We start from the raw sequence: 24,730 nt of genomic DNA on the forward strand, positions 1-24,730 counted from the left end.
CATTTTCATGTCCCTATCGGATAAAATGTTAAACTCTGCATTTTTAACATTTATATTTGTTTGCATAATAATTAATTTTACATTACATTATCATATTAGTTATTTTTAGTAGACATAATACTTCTACAACATGAATTACACACAATCATACCTCCATTTGAACTAATGTGACACTGATTCAAGTTGATAAACAAGTACTAATGACAACATCTTGCAGGAAGTGACATCATTTTGGTGGGAAAACAGCAGCATAAGCATGAGTAAGTAGCAATGGATTTGATATTTCAGTGATGTTTTGTAGTATTCGTTGGGTGTTTCCACTTTAAAACATCCCATCATGCATCAAATATAAAAAATTAATTTCAAGTCGACACCCTCACGTAATTTAATCTGTCAATCCCTCACTAAACCATTTGATTTTTATTTGCATCTTGTCAAATCAAGCTGTAATTGATTAAAATAAGATGTCTGGGCTTCACCATGACACATTTATGAAAGTCTGCTAACGTTATGCGAATTTATATGAATACATCTCGCAAACAAAACTTACTTCTTTCTGCGAAGTTATAGAGAGCAAAAGCCACTGCATAGTAAGAATGACCCAATTACTACAATAATAATCATCATCTCTTCCCTTTACACCCTCCGATACAGCTAAAATCAGACACTTTATGGCTACAAAAACAAATAAAAGTAAAATTGCACAGCTTATACAGTGTATTTTGCACTATCATGCTGATGTAATATTATATCTAGGCATCGAGTTAATGTCAGCTGCCCCGTTTAGGGTTTTATTACAGCCAAAACATCTATGTATCAGAGCGAGATAACACAACATCCATCCGACGAAACCGCATTTAATGGCACCGTATCAAAAAGGCCCGTATGTAAATATAAATATGCAACAGTTTGTGTCCGTGCAGAATCAGGTAAGAACAGGTTTGGCTTTATACTGTCACGCAAAACAAACCAAATCCACTCACCTTCATTACTGAGGCTATTGATACAGCCGTGCTTTAGAAAGCGCGTCTCTGCAATTCAATACTGATGGACGCACAAGACTACAGACTGGAAATAGCGCTTAATACGAAATAAATTTCAGCGTTTGCTATGTTTTTCATGCGAATGTAAGCGGAAGTGACGTCGGGATGTTTACGGAATTTGGGGAGTCTGTTAGCTGTTGGTCGATAGGGGGCAGCAGCGCGTTAATTATGCTCACCGACGCTGACTGTTGAAGTACTGCACTTACTACGGTATTTTGACAGAATTAACCACAGCGTGCGTTTCATTAGGGACTAAAACAACATTTTTAGGTGTGATTTTTCTTTCTTGGATGAACCAGAATTCTATGATATATTTGTGTTCCATGTTTGGAATTTTTTTGGTTTTCTCAAAATCAAACTTTAGGCCTGCTTGTATTCGCATGATTACAAAACTGCAAAAACAGAGCAAATTATACGGTGTTTACGTGAATGTGAACGTTTTTTTATGGTTTAAAGCTTTGTTTTGTTTAGTTTTGTAAGTTTCATCTGGGTAAAAAAAAAAGATATGTAAGGGGACACATACTGTATGTTCAGATTTATAAAAGATTAGTGTCATTTTTTATTTACTTTGGTTATATTAGCTACACTTTTATCTATGGTTTATACATATGTTTGCCTACAGTCCTGTGTTTTGTGAGGATGTGGGATATTGTGCTGATTCAGACCGGAGGATTACACTGACATTAATGACAGCTGAGAAAAGGTGAGAAACCTTTCATGTCTCCACTGTCTGTCCTGACAAACTATCTCTTACATGCTGCTAAATAATATATCAGCTCATCAAAAGAAGACTAGAGGTGAAACGGGGGTGGATTTAGGTTTTATTGGCCGGAAGTAAAATTGATGTGATTCTGCATTTAGGCCAGAGTTCACTGGACAAGGCATTAAGCTTTGCTGTTAAAACGGTGTTCAGAAATGTTGTGGAAAGAGGGCATGAATGGACTTGACCTGTTTAGCAAATATTAAATTATAATGCTACTCTTACCATATGGCATATTTTTCCAGTCATTAAAAATGATATTTTTCTAGCTTTTTTCCCCCTTAATGCTACTATATTTGAAGTCTTTGTTGACCTATTTAACAAATAATAAATTGTAATGCTATTCTTACCATATGGTATATTTTTCCAAATATTAAAAATGATATCTTTCTTGTTTTTTTCTTAATGATATTATATTTGAAGTATTTGTTGACCTCTTTAAGCAAATATTAAACTATAATGCTACTATTTCCATATGGCATAAGGTATTTATTTATAGGCATCCTATTCCTAATAATTGATTAATTATTCATGACATAAACAGTACAGTCAATATAAAATTCATCCATTTATTTCTCACTCTTTCTCTCTCTCTCTCTCTCTCTTCATTCTTGCGGTTATGCAGATTATTTATTTATTTTGAACTATTTATTTATTTACAATAATGCGTATTCTATGTAGGTCAAATATTTAAAGTAATTTTTTATCTATTCATGACATCAGCAGCAAAGTCAATGTAAAACACAAATTTCTCTCTCTTTCTCTATTGATTGGAATTCTTTTTTGTTCATGCAATTATGCTGATTATTTATTTTATTATTTAAACTATTTATTTACATACATACAAGTATGCATATTCTTTGCAGGTCAAGTATTTAAAATGACCTTATCCTAATAATTTATTCATGATGTCAACAGTGATGTTAACATGACTTCAAATTTCCTTCGTCTTGTCTGACTGCAGCTATGAACTGAAATACTCAGCTTAACCTGTTAAAGGGTGTATTTCTAGGCCACTCTAGTTAAAAGGTCCTGTTAGGACAACTAGAGGAAAGGTAAAACTGAGAATGGTTTGGCCCTTTAAACCCCCGAATGAAACCATATGTTTTACAGAAAGGCAATCTAGAAGTGTGCAGTGACAGGAGGATAGGGCTTAACTTAACTAGTCACGCAAGACATTTTCTGACACCAGTGTAATTGAGAATGTTGGCCCGCTGATCTAATCAACTATGACTCATGAATAATCAATCATCTAAAAGAATGAATGAATCATTTAGAGAGACTCAGACAAGAGGCTGAGAGGTGTTAGCTTGATTTATTTTTAAATTTTTTGTGTGCTGCCAACTAGGGGTGTGCGATATATATATCGTCTGCGATAATATCTTAATTGCTGTTTTAACTATGTGCGATTTGAAAATATCGAGTATTTTGCAAAAGCCATTCAAAACGCCCCTACAGAGTGCACACGTACATTTCTTGGAAGTCTAAGACTAGTGTGCGCACGCATTAATAGTGCGTTCTTTCACTGCATGATTCAGTCTAATAAAATGCATTTAGAATGATCACAAATTCAAGACATGGGGCAGAAAATGTCTATATTTATACCACTTCATATAGTTAATCAATTTCACACGAAGAGTGCCGTTTTACTCCAAAAATTACCATGATTACAAATGTGATATATCGATTTTTTTACAACAGCTCAATAAACAAGAAGTTAAAAAGACTTGCGTTAGACACCATATTGCCTAAAATCATTCCAAACACAGCCACAGCACTGTTTTGAGTCTCTGAGCAACATGGTGTTTCGTTTCTGAATGATTGAACCAATTAAAATGATTCGGTTCGATCGCAAAGACTCACTTATTAACAGTTATTTGCTGCCACCTATTGGCGGTTTTAGTTTCACATGTCTACTTTTTTTTCATGTTTTAAATCATTTCAAATATAAGTATTTAACGTTTTATGTTTAATATATCAAAACATTATTTATGCATTTGTAATTGCAGGTTAAATGCGTTCCTGTCCTGCATTAAACTGTATGTAAATGCATCTAAATGCCACTTCAGATGCAGCTTGTTGATTTCATTTGCTTGGTAACAGCCCAAATGTCTTATTATTCTAATTCGCTGATTAAATGTAAGAATGTGACTCAAAAGATAATGGACACTTTTAGAAAAAATGGCTTTATAAAGGTAAAAATGCCTATAAAATGTAAAAATCTGTTTAAACGATTAATTTCTATCAGTGTGAACTGACCACCACACAGAATATGAAGAATATCAAAAACTTTAGGAGTCAGCTGTCCACGGCAGTCCTTAAGATACCAGCACAATAACACACTCAGCAAAATATCATCTGATTATCGTTATCGATAAAATCCCAGAAAATATCCAGATATTATTTTTTGTCAGTATTGCACACCCCTTCTGCCAACTAGACAGAAGTACATGAAAGTTTCAATGCTGTGTCTGGATATAGATGGGCGAATCTCACAAAGAATGTTAAAACATGTATGGGTCATATATCTCACTCCAAAATCAAATTATATAATGCAACAAAAAGTAAGTATTATTCAAGTGATAGTATTAATATAATATAATATAATATAATATAATATAATATAATATAATATAATATAATATAATATGAAAAAGTATTTAATATAATATAAAATATATATAATGTATATTATAATATATAATATAAAAATTATTTTTACACCATGATAGTATTTGTTGTACTTTGTAATTTATAATATAATATAATATAAAAATATTTGGAGTATTTCTTTAACATTTATTTATTTATTAAGAACATATACATGCACATAGATTATGTATATATTATTTATTCATTTATATTATTTTAACAAGACCTCATCTCACTATAATATGGCCTAATTAATAAAAAGTTTGAGACATGACTCATCGTTCTCTAACAGGTAAGTTCATATTAGAGTTATCATTTATTAGATCATGAAGTTTCACCGTGAATATTCTGCACGTCAGATCAAAGAGCAAATGAGATTTAGACCTTCTAAAAATACCAGTGTGTTCATAGTAAGACAACACGTTTCTAGTTGTAAGTGGATTACATCAGTTTACTTGTGAGGAGAATGCAGCACAGCACGTTCACCTCAGTTATCGTGGCCATTTTCATACGATCAACATTGTGAGTTTTAGACAGAGATGGGTCAAATTCAAAGCGATGAAGATATGGAAGTGGAGCTAGCAGACATCCAGCCTCTTTATACCAAATTCATGAGAGAGTGCCCAAGTGGAGCCCTGCATCTTCATGAATTCCGCAAGATCTTCGGAGTTCAGAGCACATCAGAAGATGAGGCTTTGTACATGGAAACCCTCTTCAAATCTATTGACACAAACAGAGTAAGTGTAAGAGTTGAAAAGGTCAATTATTTTTTACATAACTTATTTAAAAATGTAAAAATTCAAGTTTCTCATTTCCTTAAAATTTGAGTGCTGATTGCAAAGCAGCAATTTGTATGCATAATCTGTGATTATTTGCATGTGTGATCAGATGGAAATCATTCGTGTCTATTTGCAGGATGATGTTATAGACTTTATGGAATTTGTAGCGGCCGTCCACCTGGTTCTCAGAGGAAAACTGGAGGACAGACTGAAATGGTCTTTTAAAGTCTACGACAGAGATGACAATGGAAAGTTGGACAGACAAGAAGTCAAACGTGTTATAAAGGTAAGAGTGGTCTTGAGACTCACCATTCTCATTCCCATTCTCTTCTAATGGGTTTCTCACTTTTTTGCCTCTAGGTAATTTGCCAACTTAAGAAAAGCCACATCAACATGACACCCAGCGCCATTTGCGATAGGATATTCGAACTTTTGGATGAAAACAAAGATGGTAAGTGCCTCTTTTTCCTTTCTCAAATAAATAGTTATTTATTTGAGACCATAGACCAAAAGACCAAAACATGTACTATCTTGGGGTAAACAGCTATTATCATGCCAAAAGTATACATTGAACAACACATTCATAATGTCCCATGGTTGGTTTTATTTGCTTAAATGAAGGTCACATTAATTGGAAATAGTCCAATTTAATTATAAAATAATACATTTTTTTAATATATGTATGTGTGTATATATTATTTTATAATAAACTAAAATAATTTATTTGCATATGTGTGTGTGTGCATGTGTATTAGTGCTGTCAAACAATTAATTGCGATTAATCGCATCCAAAATAAAAGTTTTTGTTTACATAATATATGTGTGTGCACTGTGTATATTTATTATGTATATATACATACACTCACATACAGCATATATTTTGGAAATATTTACATGCATATACATTTATATATTTATATTCTTATATTTTATATTATATATATAAATATAATTAATATATAAACATAACATTTTTCTTAAATGTATACATGCATGTGTTTGTATTTATATATACATAATAAATATATACAGCACACACATATATTATGTATGTAAAGAAAAACTTATTTTGGATGTGATTAATCGTTTGACTGCACTTAGAAATTATATTTGTTGCTTTAGAAAAATGTCTGAAATATCCTGTAATTTATGTAGATATTAGATACTCTTTTGGACACTGATAGACTAAGTAAATAAACTTATGGGTGTGTCAAAAGGATGTTTACTTTCTAAAAATCCACAGGACCACATCGATAAGTAAACAGCCTTATATAATAATCCCATGTGTGGCAGCCTAAATATGTGTAGGCTTAGACTGTTGCTAAATTAAGCCTGTCGGTGGTCAGAGAGAGAGAGAGAGAGAGAGAGAGAGGGCTGGGGTTGATGCAGGGATTCATTAAAGACTCTTTCTCTTCCTCTTCCTCTTCCTCTTCATTCACAGGTCAAATATCACTGTCAGAGTTCATGGAAGGGGCACAAAAAGATGCCTGGATTATGGACCTCTTAAAACTGGACACTAACGCACGGGGCTGGTTCAGGGAAAACTGGGGGAAAAAAACATGAGTTTTCAATAAGGTCAAGGCCCATGGGCCAAAACCTGCATGACCTTTTACAATCCTTCAAATGTTGGAGGCTGCAAACGGTAGAGACCTGGTATGGAGGTCAGAAAATATTTGCCTTCTGTCATGAGCAAGTACGTGCCTCGTCATACACTGAGCACTTGATGTTCAACCAGTCTGCAGATGTAAAAGCGGCTCACATTTTCTTCTTGGTGTGGTGCTGATACTGATATTTAATTACCCAAAAATGACATTAAAAGCATGAATCATATGTTTATAGAGGGAACTATAATTATGGTCTGCAGTCAGCTTTACTATTTAACCAATTTGTATCCTTTGTATGTAAGAAGCGGTTTTTTTGTATTATTATTTATTTCATAGACTATTCAGGCCTATGCAGGCCTTGTAATATTATGTTACATAAATTAATATAATTATCAACATTTATTTTTATATATTATTTAATTGTCTTCACAGTATTATTACAGTGGTGATTATTTTATACCAATAAAATATACAGTGTGTCTAAATTATTCATTTGTTCATACATCTGTAATTTTACTATTTAACCCAATTCATTTTTATGTAAGAAACAATGTTCTTTTTCTCACAATTATGCTATAATCAGATTATATTCATATTTATTATAATAATTTTATTATCATAATAATTTATAATTAAATAAAATAAAATACAAACTGATTGTGACATAATACAGTATTAAAATGAATTATTATATAAAATTATTAGTGGCGAAAATTTCATATACAATGTGTACTTTATATGTTTGTTTGTTTGTTTGTTTGTTTGTCTGTTTAACTAATAACTTACAACTTTTAATGCCTATGGAAGATTCTTCCTTTTATATACTGTATATACAGTGTGTGTGTGTGTGTGTGTGTGTGTGTGTATATATATATATATATATATATATATATATATATATATATATATAAAAGGTGTATATATATCTTAAAGGTGCTGTGTGTGTTTTCAATGTAAAATGCTTTCAACTGTACATCCCAATGTCCAGCATATAAACAAATATGCAAATAAGTGTTGTCTAATTCTGTGATATTATAAACAATGAGCGCTTTTACATTGAGGATCTTCCTCCGATTGTTCCCGACAGCATGTAAGGTCATGTAGACGCCTTAAATTGTTCTTTTATCAGGTAAATGTCATAAACGACTTATTCGAAGTGCAAAAGACTTGTGCATATTTTGAGCGACTCAACATAATGCTCATCTTGTCGAATGTAGGAACAAAATGCTTGAATGCCACAGTTTATTATACAGTGTTGTTGTAGAATCTACAGTGTGTGCAGCAATCAAAAGATTCCACTGGAAACCCAGCCTGGAGCCTGAAGCGCATTTATTATTCATGTCTGTATGAGTTCACATATGCCAAGTTTACAGGACATGTGACACACAGGCCACTCATGCATGTGCAGCATCATTTATGTACAGAAATAAACTGTATTTTTCTATGATTTATTGACCTGAATTGGAAGACAGATTTACTCCAGCATGGTGCCTCCCAGTATGTGATGTGTTCACAGATGGTGCTTAGCAATGAACTATTCTTAACAGTGACATAATTCAAACAATGTTTTTTTTTACCCTTAAGCCTAAATGGAGCTCATCCTTTGGCCGAACCACTATTAACCCCATCATAAATCATCTTTCCTCAAATTAATTTATTCATTTACTTTTACTTTTCCTTACACGATTTCTCTGTGATGAACAGTTAACACACTCAACATGGTGAGTCTATCTATCTATCTGAAAAAGTGTTGGCCCCCTTCCTGATTTTTTATTTTTTTGCATATTTGTCACACTTAAAAGATTCAGATCATCAAACAAATTTTAATATTACACAAAGATAATGCAAGTAAATACAAAATGCAGTTTTTAAATGATGATTTCATTTATTAAGGGAAAAGGCTGTCTAAACCTACTTGGCCCTGCGTGAAAAATTAATTGCCCCCTCCTATTAAATCATGAAAGAACTGTGATTAACCACATTATTTTAGAAAGCTCAGTTAAATTTCACTAGCCAAACCCAGGCCTGATTACTGAATCAAGAAATCACTTAAATAGAACCTGTCTGACAAAGTGAAGCATGCTTAAAGAGCAACACATCATTCTGCGATCTTAAGAAATTCATAAACAGATGAGAAACAAAATAGTTGACATGTATCAGTCTGGAAAGGGTTATAAAGCCATTTCTAAGGCTTTGGGACTCCAGCAAACCATGGTCAGAGCCATTATCCACAAAAGGAGAAAACTTGGAACAGTGGTGAACCTTCCCAGGAGTGGCCGGCCTACCAACATTACTCCAAGAGTACAAAGACAACTCATCCAGGAGGTCATAAAAGAACCCAGAACAACATCTAAAGAACTGCAGGCCTCACTTGCCTCAATTAAGGTCAGGGTTCATGATTCAACAATAAGAAAGAGACTGGGCAAAAACAGCATCCATGGGAGAGTTCCAAGGCAAAAGCCATTGCTGACCAAAAAGAACACAAAGGCTCGTCTCACATTTGCCAAAAAATATCTTGATTATCCCCAAGACTTTTGGGAAAATATTCTGTGGACTGATGCGATAAAAGTTGAACTTTTTGGAAGGTGTGTGTCCCGTTACATCTGGAGTAAAACCTACACAGCATTTCATAAAAAGAACATCATACCAACAGTCAAACATGGTGGTGGTAGTGTGATGGTCTGAGGCTGCTTTGCAGCTTCAGAACCTGGATGACTTGCCATAATTGATGGAACCATGAATTCTGCACTCTATCAGAAAATCCTGAAGGAGAATGTCCGGCCATCAGTTTGTGACCTCAAGCGCACTTGGGTTATGCAGCAGGACAATGATTCTGAATGTCTCAAGAAAAACAAAATTAAGGTTTTGGAGTGGCCAAATCAAAGTCTGGACTTAAATCCAATTGAAATGCTGTGGCATGACCTTAAACAGTCCATTCATGCTTGAAACCCTCCAATGTGGCTGAATTAAAACAATTCTGCGAAGAAGAGTGGGCCAAAATTCCTCCACAGCGATGTGAAAGATTCATTTCCAGTTAGCGCAAATGCTTGATTGCAGTTGTTGCTGCAAAGGGTGGCACAACCAGTTATTAGGTTTAGGGGGCAATTACTTTTTCACACAGGGCCGTGTGGGTTTGGATTTTGTTTTCTCTTCATAATAAAAAACTTCATTTAAAAACTGCATTTTGTGTTTACCTGTGTTATATTTTATTAATATTTAAATTAGTTTGATGATCTGAAACATTAAAGTGTGACAAAAATGCAAAAAAAAAAAAATCAGGAAGGGGGCCAACACTTTTTCACACCACTGTATCTATCTATCTATCTATCTATCTATCTATCTATCTATCTATCTATCTATCTATCTATCTATCTATCTATCTATCTATCTATCTGTCTTATCTATCTATCCATCTATCTATCTATCAGAGGACTATCTAATTTTCTGGTCCTATTTTGTATCGATTTTATATATATTTTTTAATCATATAACTTCATACATAAATAAATTAGTTCCTCTTAATATCTACTACAGGAAATTCATTTCTATTTTTAGAGGTGATTTGTTGCTATTTCTAATAGAAATCATAACATTTTAATGGAGGTGAACTTTTGACCTGTGAAGGATTTTGTGGTTTTGCACATTTAAGATGTGGTTTATTGTCCTCGTGTAAAGATATTACATATTGTAATGACCTAAACATGGACACAGAAAAACATGCCCCAATGCCCCAGTGGTCTGGCTGTGTTTTGTCCTAGTTTTCCAGTTTTCCCTTCAGCAATCTACATGTAACTAAATCACTTCAAAACAACTGTAGCTTGTTGTACCTCATTTTCTGTAAACTCACCGGGGTTTGATATTCCTGAAGGATTAAATTAATTTTAATCTAATTTCAAAAGCATTTCTGTTGCATCAAAGAGCTTGAAACAGATCTGTTGTAACATATCTTTTTAACAGCCTTCTGAAGCAGTTCCTGGCAGTTTATTCAAAATTCATGTGGCTTCCTGGCCCTCCATAACAAGCACATTAAAATTCTCCATAGTTCTCCCAGTCACCAGGAAGATGCTAAACGCTGTGCACCAATAAAACACACTGGAAAAGAAAAATAAATGCTGTGCAGAGACCTGAAGCACAGACATTCTTAATATTCAACAAAACATAACGAACAAGTGCATGAAAAATATACGTTTTACAAAATACATTGTTTAATTTGTATTTATTTTATATATGTAATATTTATTTTTACTAGTATTTTTTATATTTATATACCAGGTCATCAGGTTTATATGTTAATGCATAATCTTTTTTAAATGACTTTTCTTATTAGTATTTTGCATATATTAATTCATATTCAACAATATATATATATATATATATATATACAGTATATATATTAACAGTGTCTGTACTTTATATTAGTCACATTTATATTATATTTTATTGTACTTTCTATTTATTATCTTTGTGTTCCAGGTTATCAGGTTGTTTAATAGTTTATGCATTTATTAATATCTCTGTCATCTTGTTTCTTACTATTATATAGAAGAGCTTTCAACAATGGCAAAAAAGTGTTTTGATTTGTGCAATCAAACATCATTGATTTGAACTTCAATATTTTTCTTCCAGTTTGCTCTAATGTCTTACAGTAGGTCAGAGATTGTCTTATTTCTTTTCATTTCTCATAAGGAACTCCGATGCATGTCTGAGAACTCACCTGAGTCTTCTGAGCTATGAACAGTGACTTATGAAGGAAAAAATATTTTTTGAAGATAACATTGTGAAACTCGTTCCTGGTCTGTATCCCAAAATGAACCATTATGGCATTATGAATGGATGCATCTATGTTTAGTGAGGAGGAATTTCAGCTATGAGACAGAGGCAGTGGCAGCAGAAGAGCAGAGGACTGCAGTCACATGATCCACCAGTGACAGAAGCGCTTCAATGTGGAACCACTATAAAACAATGTTTGTTTTTATTCACTAGAGAAACCCTGGCAGGAGCTGATCCTCCTGTATGCATGAACACAAGTGTGTGGCTTTACTTTGGGGTCAAATTTGCCTTCAAATGTTATCTAGGATTGACGAAACCTTTTATTGTAACCATATATGTGTGCATGTGAATGTGTAAAGTATGTGCCACTGTTGCTGGGAAGGCTGTAGCTCTAATGTGATGACAGGTATGACGGCTCTAACATAAAGTGTCAATCATTTGGGAACACACAGCATTTTTATCAGCAGCAGCAGCAGTCATTTTTTTACTGTTAAATATTGCATGCAGTCCTGCAGCGAGAGTCTTTATATTTATCTTGCTGTTGGTGTGCTTGTACATTTGTTTGGCTACAAACACATGTACAAACATTCTTGCAGTCTACTGTTGTCCCTTCAGGGCCATTTGGACTAAAGGAAACAGAAGAACTACATAATGGTCAGAGTTTATGTACTGTATACAGTTACTATGTTTAGAGTAGCATACTGCTATTCTTACTATATATGTAGTGTGTGGTACTGTGGACAATATGCAATTATGTGTAAAATAGAAAAAACAATATCTGGATGACATTTGCCAACATGAGCAGTATGCAACAGAGTGTGCTTCATGGAATGCAATATCCCACAATTCAATGTGCTCCACTTGACCTTCCATTTTCAGTGGGATGGGGGCCAGAAGTAATTAGATCTATCTATCTGTCCATCTACCTACCTACCTACCTTGTTTTACATTTTTTTTATTCCTCACATAATATATTTAATTTAATAATTTATCAATTCATAATGTGTACTGTTTCACATTGTGATAAAAATAGACAGCACATACTATATGCTGCACTATATTCTAATCATAAGCTCCGGTCAGTATGTAAATGAATATTTCAGGTTAAAAGTGTAGCTTTACTGTGTAAAACAAACAGAAAATGCATACTGTACAGTGTACTTACAATGGAAGTCTATAAGGCAAGCATTGTGGGTTTCTGCGATTTCATTGGCATGCCATTGATGCTGTTGACACAGCATAACCGTTTAACCTGAAATAAGAGAAATTGGTAACAGTGATAAAAACAACATGAGCAAGTGTGTGTGTGTAAGAGAGAGAGAGAGAGTGGCTCTTTACCATCTACAGTCAATGCTGGTGGGTCTGTCAGTGTGTCATTAACAGAATGTAAGGCCAGGTGGCAGGCCGTCGCTTTTGTATGTTACTGGATGGCCTCCAACTGACATGTTGCCAAAATGTAGGCCTCTGGAGAGTCAAACGAGGGAGATTGTGGATTATCTCTGTGTGAGTTGAAGAATGCAAATGGCCAGCTGCCCTTGAAAATGTAAACTTTGACTAACATTTGACCTTAAGACTCAATACTAGTCAACCAGTTACTGTGTTATTGCTATAACCTTGAGTAAAAGCCATTTTGGCATAAGAAAGATATTTACTATGTAGCACTATCCTAGACTAGGTTACAAAACTGGTTTTTGTATATGTATGTATTGTTTGTAAGTACATACACACACACACACACACACACACACATACCAAATACACTGCAATAAAAGCTTTTCTTACTTAGATTTTTTATCTTGCTTCCAGCCAAAATATCTAAAAATTCTTAAATCAAGAAGGATTTTCTAGACAAGTAAAAATTATTGTCTTGTTTTCAGCAAAAACAAGTGAAAATTAAGTGAGTTTTTGCTCGAAACAAGCTAAATAATCTGCCAATGGGGTAAGCAAAATAATCTTGTTTTCTGTTTGAAATAATTTTTACTTGTCTAGAAAATCCTTCTTGATTTAAGAATTTTTAGATTATTTTGGCTGGAAGCAAGATAAAAAAAAAAAAATCTAAGTAAGAAAAGCATTTTTTGGAGTGTATATGCTTGAAAAAGGGAAAGCTATGTTACAATGTTTTTAGATTTATCTAAAATTTTACCTAAATTTGCGATTACTCAACAGGCGCTTGCAAATTTGGACCAAATGTTGGTTTGTAGTTTACAATAGACATATATTGAAGGTAACAGGGTTGAAGGCTACTGAGAAAATGGAATGAAATTACAGTATTTATTTGTCTTCCCACCAAATAATGTTATTGTTGGCTGTCATTTTAACACAGCAGTGTTGTTTTATTATTATTTGTGTACTATTATAATATTTATTCATATTTTGAATTAGCATATATTTTTGTTTTAAATTTGAGTAATTTATGTGCTTTTGTCATTTTCTTTAGTTTGTTTCTTGATACATTTTAAAATTAAGTAATTGTTTTAGTAATTTTAGAACTTATTTCAATTACTTATTTCATTTCTCATTTATAATTCAGGTTTAAGTTTTTATATCTTATATTTATATTTTATTTTATTTTGGCTGTATTTCAATTATTAAAAGTTATTGTTAACAGTAACAACACTGAGCAGCAAGGTTGCATTGCTTAAAATCTGCTAAATGTAATATATATAGCTTATTTTATGTAATATTATTGGTCATTAAAATAAGTTTATAAGTGAAAGACATTTTTACCATTGATTAAAACTTAAATGATGTTTTCTAGGAATTGTTAGAAACAGTTAGGAAGGTCAAGACATCACTATTTGATGTTATTCAAACTTGTTCTTTTTTATGCTACAGTAGGTTAATTGTATGTTAGATGATGGGGTATCAAACATGTCTAAGAGTTCTCACAATGTAAAAGACAGGACTTGTGGTGATAAAAAAAAGTCATTGAACGTACTTGTTGAACGTGCCACGTGTCATTGTTAGCAGCACAATGCCATTCTCTTGACACTATGCAATCAAGTGGCTTTTACGTCCATGTAATTATTAGACCACCCACACATACAACAGCCCTACAAACATCACAGAGTGTGGCACATTGTCAATTTCCTAGAGGCCGTGATTTTCTTTCGGGAAGAGGCGCTGAAAATCATTCCTCATTTGGTAGGCTTTGGTTGTGATGTCCACACCCATATGGGGCGGCAATGTGCATTTCCTTTGAAGGCCAGCTAGAAGTTCCTCACAACTGACAGATAACAGACAACAGACAAATGGTCATTCGTCCATTATGACCAATGCTCTGCGTCTTATTTATAACGGCCCCTGGGATGCCATTCTCTCCCAGTGAACTGGCCACCTCTCTTTCCAACAATAGTCCACACTGTCCTCGAGAGCCATAAATTATCTTCTAATATTAAATTCAACTGTCATTTGACAGTCTGCATTGTGAGACCTGTTCCAGTACTCCATCTTCACATGGGACGGCCCACCTTTGAGTGATGCAGGGTTGTAATGTGTCCTAAAAAGGCTTGAGGTTCTGAAGCCCTGGTGACAAGGCTCCTATATAAATACAGGACAGGTGAACTGGCCGCTCACTCTCTTATTTTCTACCGCTCTTGAGGGAGCAAGTTTTCCAGGCCTCTTGTGCAAGCTCTCCTGGGTGAGTCTACTTCAATGGATGGTTTATTTTAAACAGTTTGTTGGACTACAGCAGATAGTGTAGCGAAGCTTGGCTTTTGGATATTTGAAATGTTAGTTCATTCAAATTTTAAAAAATTCTGATCCAAACCTGTATGACTTAGTGGAACAAAAATGGAGATATTTTGAAGAACTTTTTATCAATACACTACCATTCAGACTTTGACCCTTGGTCAACAAATCAGCATATTAGAATGATTTCTGAAGGATCATGTGATACCAAAGACTGCTGAAAATTCAGCTTTGCCATTATTTAGAATATATTAAAATAGAAAACAGTTATTTTAATTTGTAATAATTTTTTACAATTCTAATGTTTTTACTGTATTTATTATCAAATAAATGCAGCCTGGTTGTGTATAAGAGACTTATTTCAAAAATCTTTGTGACCCCAAATTTTTGAACAGTGATGTATAATGAAAGTCAATGACTTTCACTGTAAAGATCACTTCAAATCATATTCCCGCAGAAGAAATAAAGTCATATAGATTTGGAACAACATGAGGGTGTTCACAGAATTTCCAATTCTGAGTGAACTATCCTTTTAATAATGAATTACTTAATGAATTATTTGTTACATACAGTACACAGTGGACCAATGAAATGCTTATATTTTGCATTTTAAAACAACTTCAAATACAGAAGCGGCGCTATAAAAATATTACAAACTAAAGATTTTTATGCTCAACTCAAGATATCAAATAATAATAAAATATGCATTATTTATAGCACACTGTGAGTCTGCCGTAGGGAGGGTAGGTCTGCATAACTGAAGATGTCAGAAAAGCTCTTTTTAAGCACAGAAGATTAATCATTTACATTTAGCTTCAAGTACTACATGAATTCAACAAGCAAAGACAAGTATTTAATAGGCATGAGAAAATCCTTCTGCTTTTTAATGGACATGCCATGTGTTTGTGCCCCGTGCCATTTGTGTTCAAACACCAGCTGTCTAAGCAAACATGTGCGACGAGGAAGAGACCACCGCTCTGGTGTGCGACAATGGCTCAGGTCTGGTGAAGGCCGGCTTTGCCGGGGATGACGCTCCCAGGGCTGTGTTTCCCTCCATTGTGGGCCGACCCCGCCATCAGGTGAGATGACAACGTTCATTTACCTAATCTGGGGCTTAGTCTTATTTTTGATCCAATCAGTAAAACACCTCTTAAGTCACAGTTCTTACGCTTTGACCTTTGACCCATAAAGGCGATACTCTAGCATCAATCCTTGCTTCAAATGTTAATGAGAAAACATTAATTCTAGAAAAGGAGTGTGAGTGCTACAGTATGTGAATGTCAAATGTAGAAAGATTGTGACTGAAAGCTTGCACTATGGTCTCTTTCTTTAGGGTGTCATGGTCGGTATGGGTCAGAAAGACAGCTATGTAGGAGACGAGGCCCAGAGCAAGAGAGGCATCCTCACCCTCAAATACCCCATTGAGCATGGCATCATCACCAACTGGGATGACATGGAGAAGGTAGACCATACAATTATTCACTTTTAAGAAGCAACATGTGGTCACGAAATTCCATTGTCTATTGTCAGTAGTGATCTATGGAGCACAAATCACATAGAAGTCAAACAAAGTAACTTTGTGTTGGTCAACGAGGCATAAACAAATTGAACCCATTGCGAAATGTTATGTTGAAACCCTTCACCTTCACTCAAAATTCTCAATCGCATGGATTCCAGTTTAAATGAATGGATTTCTATGGTGTTACAATTGTGCCAAAAAGCTCCGTTTTATGCTTTGTAAGTTATCACTCGATAAACATTCTGCAACTTCCAGATAAACAGATATTAGATTTTTTCAGTAATGGGTTTTCTAAAATCTTTAGATGCATTTATGTTTTTGTTCTATAAACTTGAACGAATCTATAAAAATTATCCTTAGGTTTCATCTTTGTGTTTTGACAAAAATTCAGAGTTTTAGAAAGATGGTGAGAATACAAATTCTTGAAAAAAATTAAACATTATATTAGTTTGGATATCTGTGAAATGTGGTGCAGAACATTCACTGAGAGCATTAACAAGGAGGACGCCACAATTTTGACCCAAAACAAATAGCACTAACAGTAGATATTCGAGTCAACACTTTTTTTGGCACAAATAGAAAGCTATAATTTTTGGACAACAGAACTAGATAACATAGAGGATGACAGAACAAGACGACATAAACATACATATCAGCCTATATTAATTTATCTTAACAAGTACAGAATGAATGTAAATATGGACAATTGACCTTTTGGCACAAATGCAGTCCCATACAATGTGTCAAACAACAGTAAATGTGACCAGTGTTTCCATATATAATGAAAAATGCTTTTTTTTTTTCTCAGATCTGGCACCACACCTTCTACAATGAGCTCCGTGTGGCTCCTGAGGAACATCCCGTCCTCCTGACTGAGGCTCCTCTGAATCCCAAGGCCAACAGGGAGAAGATGACCCAGGCAAGTCCTTTTGAAGGCTTCAGAATCATGGCATTAATGGTATTATGTCCATAATATTAAAATATGTTGGTTTCTATCTGTATTTCAGATTATGTTTGAGACCTTCAACGTTCCTGCTATGTACGTTGCCATCCAGGCTGTCCTCTCACTGTATGCCTCTGGCCGTACCACAGGTTGGCATTGCCTACATTGCCCATCATACAGTAGCTGCTCTAAAAGGCATCTATTTGGTTTTTCATGCTTTTATGATATGCTCCAGGTATTGTGCTGGACGCTGGTGATGGTGTGACCCACAATGTGCCCGTATATGAGGGTTACGCCCTTCCACATGCCATCATGAGACTGGATTTGGCCGGCAGAGACCTGACTGACTACCTGATGAAAATTCTGACTGAGAGAGGCTACTCGTTCGTTACCACTGGTAATTTACCTCACTTTCTGCAGTTTTTACTTGATATGAAGGTTATATTTTAATACACTCCCTTAATATATAATAAACTGTGTGTTAAATCTAAAATATCGATTCATTTTGAATATTTTATACGTCTCGTAAATGTTTCTAGTTTCATCGTTTACGCTGTAATGAAATGTCCATTAGCTAAACAGCACCACCTTTTGGTCAAAGCTAGTATCTGCGATTAAAAGTGAATTGACCCAGCTGCTGTTTTTTAATAATTAAAAATCATTTAATTCCCTTCTAACTCGCTCTTACAGCCGAGAGGGAGATTGTTCGTGACATTAAGGAGAAGTTGTGCTACGTGGCTCTTGATTTTGAGAATGAGATGGCCACCGCCGCCTCCTCCTCATCCCTGGAAAAGTCCTACGAGTTGCCCGACGGTCAGGTCATCACCATCGGTAACGAGAGGTTCCGCTGCCCCGAGACCCTCTTCCAGCCCTCTTTCATTGGTCAGTTTCTCATTTGTTCATTTGAATATGGGTACATTATTCATCGCCTCCGCCTTGTACTCCTTGGTCCTGTATTATTTCCCTTGTCAGTCCAGAATTTTATTGGAATTCATATCACAATTAGAATGATTCCTAATGGGAACTTCTGTAGGCTATAGGATTAAAATATGTAGCATAACTTAGACTAAAATATTTTAGAAAATACAGTTCACTAAAGGGGGATGTGTCCTGAAGGATCTAATATCCCTGGCCTGTAGTAGCCTACATCGATCAGAATGTAGAGACATTTATATAGGATTGTAAAACTCCTGTAGTTCTCCTATGAATTTCAACTGATAAAGATTATGTAATATCCAACTAAAAATCAAACGAGTAAAATATTATTTTTCAGGAGCAAATAGTAAACTTTAAAATAAAAGTTTATTTTACTTTTATTTTTACATAATTCTTATTTGATTCGATTATTTTATTTCATTAGATGATTCTTATTCAGTTTGATTAGGATTAATATATCTTCCTATAAGAATCCAGTAAATATTTCTAAAATAATAAAACATTTAAAATAAAATAACTTAATTAAAACAAAAATTTAATTGTTACTCTTTATTATATATATATATATATATATATATATATATATATATATAATTTTATTTTGGATTATCCTTTTATAATTGGATCTAAGTTATTAATGTTCCTATCAGAATTCAACCATTATTTATAAAATAATTAAAATATTTTAAATACAAATAATTTACGAGTAACAATTTTATTACTTCCTTGATTATTCCAGCAGGAAATAATATTTTTTTATTATGCTATTCTATTTTATATATATATATATTGAATGATTATTTAATTAGAGTATTAGATCTAAAATATGAGATATTTCTAAAGTAATCCGATAATTATTTATTTCTGTCTTGTTTTCTCACAAGAAAAAAAAAAAATTACTCATTATTTTGCTGGTCAGGCACAAATTATTTTATTGGCATAATCATGCTCTTGAGAAAACATTTGTTATGTCGAGATAACAAGAAAACAATAATAATGTGTTGCCTCTGAGGGCTTGCATGGAATCATGTTCACATTTCTTTAGGGTTTCTTCTTAATGATAGACAAGCTTTGAATATCCCTACATTATGCCTTGTTTTTTATCAATTATTCATGTAAGTTTCTAGCAATTTTGAAATGAGGCCTACACTGAACCACTAAGCCCACACTCAAAATATATTCTCCCTTTTGAGCCATTGCCAAGCCTACATTCCCATTGATGAAAAATTCATGTTATTAATAATTCTCAATCATTTGCACATCAGTCTATGCGCAGCAACACAATTAAACCCACCTTCCATGGGCACAGCGAAGCGGTCAAGTTTCCCACTGAGAAAAATTCAACCAACTGCATTTTTAGAGCTTTTTCTTACATTACAGTGCACTTTTAGGAGAGGCGACATGGTGACGGATCACCTTTTGTCAGGAACTAATTAGGAGTGTTTCAGTATATGGCCAAAGGCTGAGGGGCTATTTATGGTGTACAGGGTTCTTAGTCTTGACATTGTACATCAGTCACTGTTTCCTTATCCAGTGGAGCTGATAGGACAATGGCTAACCAGCAGTTCTTCCCTTAATGAAATCAGCGCTATTATGTAATCGTGAATTAGCATGGTACTGCATATGTAATGTATTTAAATGGAAGTATGTTTCATGTATTGTCTCATTCATCAACTAAATTACATTGTCTGTAGGTATGGAGTCTGCTGGTATTCATGAGACCACTTACAACGGCATTATGAAGTGCGACATTGACATTCGTAAGGATCTGTACGCCAACAATGTACTGTCTGGCGGTACCACCATGTACCCTGGTATCGGTGACAGGATGCAGAAAGAGATCACAGCTTTGGCTCCCAGCACCATGAAGATCAAGGTACAGTAAAAGACAAATTTTTTTTGTTGTTGACACAATAAATAAGTAATCATTACACTACAAAAAAAAATGAATATGAAAAAAAAAGTGTTTTAATAATTTTTATTATGATTCATATTTAATAATATTTCATGTTTATGCAAAGTTGTTTTGCAATCTAAATGATATTTTATGACAGGTACAGATTATTTTTATTTTTAAGTGTCCGATATGCAGACCAATATACAAATATATGTTTTATTTATTAATGTTTAATTATTGTTATATTTCTAGATACAATATAGTAAATTAATAATAATCAGACTACAACAATTGAACAAAACAATAATACTATGTGCATTGTGGATATAAAATAATAATAATAATCACCATCATCATCATAACAACAACAACAAAAATATTATTATATTTAATCTTATATCTGAAAATCTTAAATCTCTATTATTATATTAAATCACAATGTAATAACACAATGTACATTATGGATACTTCAATAACAAATTATTATTATTATTAGTAGTAGTAGTTATATTAGAAGTAGTAGTAGAATATATTTATATTGATAATAAAAACATTTATAATGTACTTTGTATTATTGTAATTATATATTGTTGCTATTTTAATAAAAATGTAATAATACTACTACTAATAATAATTCAATACAATGTAAAATTATACAATGATAATAGTAATAATAATACATTGTATTATTGTAATGATGGATTATTTATTTTTTTATGATTATTATTACAAATCACAAAATAATTATACAGTCTGCATAATGGATAATTTAATAATAATAATAACAACAACAACGGCATTTGTTTTATTATTATTATTGATAATGGTGATGTCAATAATAATTACATTTTCCTTTGTCCACTACAGATGATTGCCCCTCCTGAGCGTAAATACTCTGTCTGGATCGGCGGCTCCATCTTGGCTTCCCTGTCCACTTTCCAGCAGATGTGGATCAGCAAAGATGAGTACGAGGAGGCCGGACCCTCCATTGTCCACAGGAAGTGCTTCTAAATCCCTCCTCTGTCATTCTCCTCTGTCTTGGACTTTCCTTCTAGCCTTTGCACCACGTCGCGTCTTGTGTTTGTACTGCGGATGTTTGTTTCAAGTTCCCCTGTACAAGGATTCACATCTACAGCCACAATAAATTGTTTAATAAATACATTTACATATTTTCAATAAATTTCTCTTTGTATATATAAGCACTTTCTTATCCACGAATTGACAGTACGTTCCTCAGCTGTCAAGTTTGAGATCATTCTTCAGCAAGGCCACCGGATGGCAGACTGCTGCTGTGATATTACCACAAACACCCTTGAGATCAGTGTACTAACTTGCTTAAGAAATTATACTAAATAACTTGCGTCAGACCTGCTTATTACCACATTATAATGCTATTTGATCATCTGAACCAAAACGCCATTTAATCTAACAATGAATCAGATTTGATCCTGCCTTCTAAGGGTTTTACTATGATCATCAATAGCCCTAAATATATGATGACGATAAGAAAACAGGTCAGTTTAATGTAGGCCAGAGGCGCAGCTGATACTTTCTGGCTGAGCAACAGAATAGTACACTGCGTCTCACAGCTGAAACCTTCCAATCTAGGGCAAAAATATTGGAGGTAAAGAATATTATTGCAGTAGCATCTATTATTGAATCAGTGTGGAAACAGTTTGTTTTAGAACTTTGTTTAAATACTCTTCAAATCCCTCTAGAAGCATCATGTTACATATTATTCATACATCTGTAGTCTGCTTTTGAGACATAAAATGTTTCAAATGCTGTCTCCTTAAAGGACTAGTTTAAAATGAAAATCTGCTGAAAATGTATTCATCCTCAAGCCTTCCAAGCTGTAGATGAGTTTGTTTCTTCATCAGAACAGATTTGGAGAAATTTAGCATTACATCACTTGCTCACCAATGGATCCTCTGCAAGTGAATGGGTGCCGTCAGAATGAGAGATTAAACAGCTGATAGAAACAGTACAAAAATTTGCAAGTAATCCACACGACTCCAGTCCATCAATTAACACCGTGTGAAGTAAAAAGCTGTGTGTTTGTAAGAAACAGGATTCATCATTGGGGCATTTAACTTTAAAATGGTTACGTCTGGCTAAAATTTGGACTCTTATTTGGACTCTCATTCTGACGGCACCCATTCACTACAGAGGATCTGTTTTCTTCATTTTTTTTGTGTGTGAACTATTCCTTTAAAGGGATAGTCCATTCAGACATATTTGGACTGTTTGACTTTGCTCTGTGGAACACAAAAGAAAATATTTTTTAAATAAGATTTTTAATATATTTTTGTCCATAAAATAAAAGTTAATGGGGTCCAAACAACACTAGACCCCAACATTCTTTAAAATATCTTCTTTTGTATTCAGCAGAAAAAAGAAATTCATACAGGTTTGGAACGACATGTGGAAGAGTGAATAGCTCCTGTCTATGTATCGTAGCGCCTCGAGTTTCTAATTATAACACGGAGACCCAGTTTTGTGGGTTCTGGACGATGTGGGTTGTAAAGGGTGTACAGTAGGAGAGGGTTAAGAAGCCAGACTTATTACTGCAGACGCTGCCCCACTTCTGACTGACGGAGAAATCAAAGACAAATGAAGGTGGAGACATCTAGGAGGTTACAGTGATTAATGCATCTAGACAACAAGAGAAAGAGAGAGAAATAGAGAGAGGAAGGGGAAGAAAAAGAAAAAGAGAGTAGGCTCAGATCCATTATGAAATCTATTCATGCTTATTAAAATCTTATTTTGCTGCTCCTTTATTTCGCACACAATGCAGCACATTCATTACTAGTGAAGAACATTGCAATCTTCTAGTGCTTGGCTCAGGTTCGGAAGTGCTGCTCAATAGCCCACCGTGTGTATGAGTATTGAGTACTGATACAGACCAAACTTTCTGATTGTACGTATTGATTAAATGCAAGAGTGTTTGCTAATTAATCCCTTCCTACACAGCAGTGGATCTGTCATGCTGAGAGGAGGCAGATATCAGTCCTGCCACTTTAGATTTTCAGCTCCTACATATGATACACTTCTTGTAGTATACATTATAGCTATACATTGTACATCTCTCTCTCTCTCTCTGTCTGTCTGTCTGTCTGTCTGTCTGTCTGTCTGTCTGTCTGTCTGTCTGTCTGTCTGTCTGTCTGTCTCTGTCTGTCTGTCTGTCTGTCTGTCTGTCTATCTATCTATCTATCTATCTATCTATCTATCTATCTATCTATCTATCTATCTATCTGTCTGTCTATCTGTCTATCTATCTGTCTGTCTGTCTGTCTGTCTCTGTCTCTCTGTCTCTCTGTCTGTCTATCTATCTGTCTACCTATTTGTCTCTCTGTCTGTCTGTCTATCTTGTATATCTAGCTGTCTGTCTGTTTATCTATCTATCTATCTATCTATCTATCTATCTATCTATCTATCTATCTATCTATCTATCTATCTATCTATCTATCTATCTATCTATCTATCTATCTATCTATCTATCTATCTATCTCTCTGTCTGTCTGTCTGTCTGTCTGTCTATCTATCTATCTATCTATCTATCTATCTGTCTGTCTGTCTATCTATCTATCTATCTATCTATTTTAAAGTTTATCATAGTCAGCCTTCAGGAGAGGGAGTGTGCAAAAATGAGTTTAACAGACTTGGGGACTGTAATGGTATCAGAAGGGACATGTAAAATTATCATCTCTGGTCTATTTTAGGTACAATACTAAAACATTTACATGAACGATCATGAAATAATCATTTTTAAAACAAACGTATAATTTATTTAAATGTCTTTTTTAAACACTCTTAAATGCTACAAACCCCCAATTCAAAGGTTATCGTCCCAGATGCAGGTGCGCTCGGGGACTGTGGCCCCGCCTGCATTAGTAAACCCCTCTAGTGCTGGATCCAATGGTCAGAAGAGCCCCTGAATCCAGCGCAAACATTTTCTGCCTCCCCTTGCGTGTGCTGCGCGCTCGGGTCGATGTTGCGCATTTAACACTGTCCACACATGCGGAATACACAGTCCTCTTTCCCCGAAGAAGTGCTAAAGGGGTCACTCCCATCTCTGTTCGGACTACTCGACAAACGCGAGCGATTCTACGGAGATTTCTATTCCTTTGGACAAAG

At 34.3% G+C, this 24,730-nt stretch overlaps 3 protein-coding genes across 9 annotated transcripts in view; 2 read left to right on the forward strand and 1 right to left on the reverse strand.

The window, feature by feature from the left end:
* zgc:101566 (Transmembrane protein 263-B-like) overlaps positions 1-1,143 on the reverse strand; it is a 29,566-nt gene extending 28,423 nt beyond the window's left edge. The window contains exon 1 of the mRNA XM_058766307.1: positions 984-1,143. Coding sequence (XP_058622290.1) covers positions 984-989 — 6 coding nt within the window. The 5' untranslated portion in view covers positions 990-1,143. The remainder of the gene's footprint in view (positions 1-983) is intronic.
* Positions 221-7,718, forward strand: guca1g (guanylate cyclase activator 1g). 6 transcript variants are annotated; one of them, XM_058766303.1, is made up of 6 exons: positions 221-260; positions 1,666-1,746; positions 4,989-5,192; positions 5,371-5,520; positions 5,595-5,685; positions 6,676-7,714. In XM_058766303.1, the coding sequence occupies exons 3-6, from the start codon at positions 4,995-4,997 to the stop codon at positions 6,795-6,797; spliced, it is 561 nt and encodes a 186-aa protein (XP_058622286.1). In that variant the 5' UTR covers positions 221-260; positions 1,666-1,746; positions 4,989-4,994; the 3' UTR covers positions 6,798-7,714. The 6 variants fall into 6 exon arrangements, with proteins under 6 accessions (XP_058622286.1, XP_058622285.1, XP_058622283.1 ...); XM_058766302.1 differs by lacking the exon at positions 221-260 and adding an exon at positions 1,166-1,253; XM_058766300.1 differs by lacking the exon at positions 221-260 and adding an exon at positions 1,193-1,313 and having other exon boundaries at positions 6,676-7,713.
* Positions 989-21,779, forward strand: acte1 (actin, epsilon 1). 2 transcript variants are annotated; one of them, XM_058766299.1, is made up of 10 exons: positions 989-1,313; positions 1,666-1,746; positions 16,235-16,377; positions 16,632-16,760; positions 17,626-17,736; positions 17,825-17,909; positions 17,996-18,157; positions 18,451-18,642; positions 20,391-20,572; positions 21,461-21,779. In XM_058766299.1, exons 3-10 carry the CDS (start codon positions 16,249-16,251, stop codon positions 21,602-21,604), a joined length of 1,134 nt encoding a protein of 377 aa, XP_058622282.1. In that variant the 5' UTR covers positions 989-1,313; positions 1,666-1,746; positions 16,235-16,248; the 3' UTR covers positions 21,605-21,779. The 2 variants fall into 2 exon arrangements, with proteins under 2 accessions (XP_058622282.1, XP_058622281.1); XM_058766298.1 differs by lacking the exons at positions 989-1,313; positions 1,666-1,746 and adding an exon at positions 15,180-15,248 and having other exon boundaries at positions 21,461-21,778.
* Positions 21,780-24,730: the final 2,951 nt, after the last annotated feature.

This window comes from Onychostoma macrolepis, chromosome 25 (assembly GCF_012432095.1).
Source record: "Onychostoma macrolepis isolate SWU-2019 chromosome 25, ASM1243209v1, whole genome shotgun sequence".
In the NCBI taxonomy this organism is placed as follows: domain Eukaryota; kingdom Metazoa; phylum Chordata; class Actinopteri; order Cypriniformes; family Cyprinidae; genus Onychostoma; species Onychostoma macrolepis.